We start from the raw sequence: 6,000 nt of genomic DNA, 5'->3' as shown, positions 1-6,000 counted from the left end.
GCCAGTTTGTGTGATGGTGTCCCTGGTAGTGATACTATGGGTCTGAGTGTGATGTCTGGTTTGTGTACTTTAGGTAATCCATAGAATTTGGGGGTGTTGTTGCTTTCCGGTTTCATTCTTTGTAGGTCGGCTCTGGTTATCTGTCCGTTTTTTTTTTGTAGATTCCTTAGTGTGTTATTTATCCTATTGGTGAGTTGTGGTGTGGGGTCAAATTCCTTCATTTGGTAGGTGTTGATATCTGCAAGTAGTTGTTGTGCTTTTTGGATGTAATCAGATTTATCTAGGATGACCGTCATTCTGCCTTTATCTGCTGGTAGTATGATTATGTTCTTATCGTTTCTTAGTGATTTCAGTGCTTCCCTCTCCTTGGTGTTGAGGTTATGTGTTTGTCTTTTCCTTATTATCATAGGTACGACAGTTTGTCTCACTGTTTGTTGTGTCTCTTCTGTCAGTCCATTGTTCCATGGAATGCGTTGCCAGCAGTGGTGGTGGAAGCAGAGTCATTAGGGATATTTAAGTGATTGCTGGACATGCACATAGACAGCATTGAATTGAGGGGTGCGTAGGTTAGGTTATTGGCATAACATGGTGGGCCGAAGGGCCTGTTCTGTGCTCTACCTTTCTATATTCTATGAAACTATGTTCCCCACTTTGTGGAAAGGGACCTGCAGCTATTGGAGGACAGGAGGGCAGCCCTTTCTCCTGCAAGCTCCCTCAGGAGGCCACACCACCAAACCAAGTCGGCTGGGACCCAAATTGCAGCCTGAGTGAGTACTGTGGTTTTGGTGAAGCAGAACAGCTAGTTGTACATAAGGTCAATGATCTTCTGCATTCCACAAGAAATAGTATTACCTAAATTCTCTCTGCTACCTCAGAACAATTGAGCTACTAATCACACTAACTTTGCCATCTTATGCACATGTCACCATGGCTCACAGACTACAGCTCTCACTATTACATGCATCATGCCCACTTAATAGTTCTCAATCATCTCATCCTCCCCCATTCCTCTCCCCTGTGCTTACTACTCTCTCACTGGGGACACCTCACCACCTTTCCTGCCCCTTTATCACCCACAACCTCCAACGTATTCAATCACTCTCTTTGTCTCACTGCAAGAAGAATAGGCTAACCTCATGGGCTGATGTCTCCATAGTATCCTAACACACCTACCTGTAATCCCAGGACTGGTTGCACTTGATCCGCAGGACTGAATGTGCTTGCTCCCCTGGACCAGAATGAGCCCCTTGGATAAGTGTGATGGTGTCGCTGATTGACCACATTTATCAACTTCAATAAAGTTGTGTGTTTATGCAAGCGCACTATTTGGAAACTCACCCCCCAAAGGCAGCAGCAGTCTTGTTGTTGGTGTCCAGTCCGGTTGCCCCGGAGAGGGGGAGGGGGCGGTGATGGACAGGGTTTGGGGGAGCGGGCGGTGTTGGATGGAGTTTAGGGGTGGTGTTGGATGGAGTTGGGGTCGGGCAGGGGGGTGACATTGGATGGGGTTTGGGGGGTGGTGTTGGATGGGGTTTGGGGAATGGGCAGGTGGTGGTGTTGGACAGGGTTGGGGAGTGTGCTGCTGCAGTCTAAACAGGGAGCAGACTTAATAGAAAACTCTGCCCCAGAGGAAAGGCATTGAATCGATTAACTGAATAATCAATTATTCAAACGAAATAGTGCCCACCCATCCCATTTGGATAATTGAGGTTCCCCTGTATTCGCTTGTGTGGACAGAGGGTCAAGAATTGTGACCAAGGAGCAAGCAATGACATGGGTATGAAGAAGTATGTGCATGATGGCTGAGGCAAACATTCAGTGAGCCATGGCCAGCAGACACCCACTCTGATTTACATATTGGGAATTTGCACTGTCGTGTTCTCCAAAGAAGAAGAAAGGAATTGCAAGTTGGATTATTAATGACATGCAAATACATAGAAATAGGGTAGTCAATGGTCAATTGCTTGAAATTCTGAAAATGCTATTTAATGCTCAACAGGAAAATCATAAAACTTTTCTCGATGTTGAGATACTGACATTTTAATTCTCTGTACTTCTCAAACTTTCTCAACACAGTTCATGCTATATCGGTGAGTGGAAAATACCACCTTTTATCTCTTATGTGAATTAGAATCATATCATTTTGAATACATTCCTGTGAAGCATATCCTTAAGATGGTTTGCTACATTAAAGATATTATACAAGTGCAGGTTGCCATTGTTTCAAATAGTGATGGCCACAGTGTGCCACCATTGGTTTCTGTCTTTGGAATCCTCCTTGGATAACTGCAGATAAATTAGTGAGCTGCATCAATAAAGCAATGCTGCACTTGAATTGAATCAACTGTTCACATGCAATACAAAATGCATTGAGACCATTTTATATTGCTTCTGATTAGTTGATTCCATTCAAGTGCAGCATTACTTTATTAATGATACTCAAATTTATCTCAGTTATCCCAGGAGGATTCCAAAGACAGACAACCAGCTTTGACATACTGTGGTCATCACTTCTTCATGTGCAAGAGCTGAGCACAAGCAGTAGCCGTATAACTTGGTCACAATAAATAGTTTTAAATTCATGCAATTATTGACATCAACACCTTGGACTTCAAATATTCCTTGATTACACTGATCTTTCGTGGCACCTGGAAATCAGTTTGCCTTTGTGTTTCTCACAGTTCTTACCAACAAATCCTAGCTAGAGAATCAACTGCAAGATTCTCTTCCCATTCTGGCAATTTTATTTCTCAACTCCATTTAGCCTTCTCAGTGACATCATCTGAATATACACATCAAGTTCCACATATTCATCGACAACACTCAGCAATACTTTACCAGCATCGTTGTTAATCCCTTCATTGTTTCCAATTTGTCAAGCTACTAACTTCCTGACTAAGGCAGCACAAGGTAATCTATGTTCAAAGCATTTGAGAAATTAAAGATCATTTTAAAGCTGGAATAGTGATAGTTCTTCGATCCTTGTCTTATTTACTTCCCTATTGGACAGCATCTAGCTCGCTTCAGCTTTCGTAGCAGCATAGGCAGGATATGGAACCAAAGATACAGAGGCAGTGCACATAATACAGTTATGCCGATACAGTCCTCATGCTGGTATTTCATAGTTTAAACATTTATATTTGTATTATTGAAACATAGAAGATTCTTTGACAGGCTAGATAAGGAATGGTTGATTTCCTTTGTGGGAGAGCCTTGTGTTAGAGGGCGTAATCTCAAAATAAAAGGCTCTGCTTTTAAGACAGAGATGAAAAAGAATTTATTTTCTCAGATAGTAATGAATTTGTGGAACTTTTTTACCATAAAGGACTGACAAGGCTAGATTGTTCAGTATATTCAAGGCTGAGACAGACAGCTTTTAATTAGTAAGGCAATCAAGGTTGATGGGGAAAAGGCAGGAAAGTGGAGATGATTAGCAGATCGACCATGATTTCATTGAAAAGAAAGCTCAATGGACTGAATAACTTGATTCCCCATCAATGTCTTATGATTTAAAGGCTGGTACGTTTGTCCTTAGTTTTCTGCACATTTATTTGTTGCTTTTATTCTTTCAATTTCTTCTCTTGTCCATGTTCTTCAGTATTGCTTCTGAAACTCAGTTTCCTAACTCTTCTACTAATCATACCAATCTTTTCTCGTTTCACAAATTTGATTGAGTTTTTTGAGGAAGTAACCAAACAAATTGATGAAGGCAGAGCAGCAGATGTTATTTAGTAAAGCCTTTGACAATGTTCTGCATGGTGATCTAATTAGTAAAGTTAGATCACACAGAGCTTGCCTATTGGATACAGAATTGGCTTGACAGTCGGAGACAGAGGCCAGTTGTGGTGGGTTGTTTTTTGACTGGAAGTCTTTGACCAGCGGTGTTCCACGGGGATCAATACTGGGTCCACTTTTCTTTGTCATTTATATTAACAATTTGGATGAGAATGGTCTTGACAAGGTGGGCATGGAAGGGATGTTTTCTCTTGTGTGCAAATTCAAAACGAGGGGACAAGGTTTGAAATGAGGAGTTGCCCTTTTAGGACACAGATGAAAATTTTTCTTTGAGGGTTGAGAGGCTTTGGAACTCTCCCAACCCGCAGGTCCCCACTGTCTTTCTTATAATATTCCAGTATTCTTTAACAAACAACTAAAGGATATTATGTTTCTCTACAGAAGAGTTCTTGGGATGTGAAATGCCAACTAATAACAGACAACACCAGAATCCTTAATCATTATAAAAAAATGCACAACTACTTGAAAAATATTTTTTATAAAATGGGATTTAAAGAATGATTATAGAACTAGGCAGATAACATAAGTGGAATTGGTCAAATGATCTCCTCAGCTACGAAGTTCTATGAGTTTTAAATTGTGACTGTGTAAAGATCCTCAGGCTTACTAGTCCCCATGAGATACTACTATTTCCTCCTCCTAGTAGGAATCTTGGTGGTATCAGCATCCCTTTGTTGCTGACTGTGGTTCCCTTATAGGCCCTGTCCCACCTCCCTCTCTGCAAGCTAATGCTATTTTGTTCTCGACCTTTGGCCTATGTATATCACTGTTTCATGCTTTTAAAGTACTGTGCTTTAGTTGCAGCTTGCTGAGACTAGGGCTCATTTTGTGGGCCTATTTCTTGCTACCTCGATGATTAAAATTTCCTTTGAGAAAGGACCAGAATGTTTTCAATGTTAGATCAAGGGTTTCTAAAAAGACTTCTTCACTTCTGCGAGGCTATTATTTAAACTAGAAAACATTAATTCAATCAAAATCTCCAAGATAGTTAAACTTAACCATCTGGTTCCTTCATTCTGCCCTCCAAGTTCATTGCCTTCTGACAAAGGTACCAAACTCAGCAGAGTAGCCAAACTCTAATTTTGGAAAAAAAAGTCTATACCTTTAGGTGGATAGTATTATTGGGGTCAGATGGCTATGACTTAGTTAAAGGAGAAAAAAAAAATTATCAGATGTGATGGATGCACTGAAGCTGTAATATCCAAGCAGGATTAATCGTTCTTCACTAACTTAAGTTACCCTGAACACCAAATCAAAATCAAAACTATAAAATAGCAGCAAACAACGCTTCTTTTCCTCATCTCCAAATGTATCATGATTTCAAACTAAGGATTAAAATTAAACATACAAAAAAGTTATAAATTTTTACATGTCAGTGGAGAAAAGCATAACTATAGTCAAGTCTACCTTTTCTCTCTGGATCAGCTTCTTGTATACAAATTCCGAAAATGGTCGAAGTGGACAGAATTTTCCTGTCCCCTCAGCACAAGTAAAAATTCCATCTTCATAGACAACTCGCCCACGACTGATTGTCACCAGGGGAACACCATGACATCGTACGTTCTCATGAAGGTTCACATCACCACCCTGTACTTGAGTGCTCACGGATATTGTTCTGAAAGAATCATTTAATTCTTACTACACATGCAGTGATGAACTGTTGGAATAAGTTATTGCTTAAAACATACAAGTTTTAAATTTCAAACTGATAATCTCTGAATAAAATGGGAATTAATATACTTAAAACGTAGGTATATTGGTTGTTTATTTAAACATTGACCATTGGCTGAGCTAACTATGCTTTATTTAAATCATAATTGAAGTATTCCAAATGAGAAAGAAAGTTAATGCGCTCAATTAGTAGAGGAGCTGACACTTTGTAAAGGCCATGGAGTCAGAAAGTTGGACTTAATCCTCACCATGGCTCACAGGTCAGTGCAATTCTGAGAGATTTCTGGACAATCATTGTCTTCAGATGACAAATTAAAACAAGAGATCACAACAGGTAAGACAGAATCCATGGAAAGAGAGCAAGCTAACATTTTGAGTCTAGATGGCTCTTCATAAGAGCTGAAATGAAGTGTGGTGGGGGCAGCATTTATGCTTTAGTTTGGGGTTAGAGGCGTGGTGTGTAGTGTGCGAGGACAGAAAAGATGTTGACAGTTCAGATTAAGTGGTTGGAATGTGAGAATGGCAGAACGGAGGCTG

The 6,000-nt window shown here is 40.2% G+C and overlaps 1 protein-coding gene across 1 annotated transcript in view; it reads right to left on the bottom strand.

The window, feature by feature from the left end:
- Nucleotides 1-6,000, bottom strand: part of dpysl5b (dihydropyrimidinase like 5b) — a 64,985-nt gene that overhangs the window by 14,906 nt on the left and 44,079 nt on the right. The window contains exon 10 of the mRNA XM_043676164.1: nucleotides 5,200-5,407. Coding sequence (XP_043532099.1) covers nucleotides 5,200-5,407 — 208 coding nt within the window. The remainder of the gene's footprint in view (nucleotides 1-5,199; nucleotides 5,408-6,000) is intronic.

This window comes from Chiloscyllium plagiosum, chromosome 3, assembly GCF_004010195.1.
Source record: "Chiloscyllium plagiosum isolate BGI_BamShark_2017 chromosome 3, ASM401019v2, whole genome shotgun sequence".
Classification (NCBI taxonomy): Eukaryota; Metazoa; Chordata; class Chondrichthyes; order Orectolobiformes; family Hemiscylliidae; genus Chiloscyllium; species Chiloscyllium plagiosum.
Note: the sequence above shows the minus strand (reverse complement) of the source record. Positions and strands in the feature narration are given on the sequence as shown.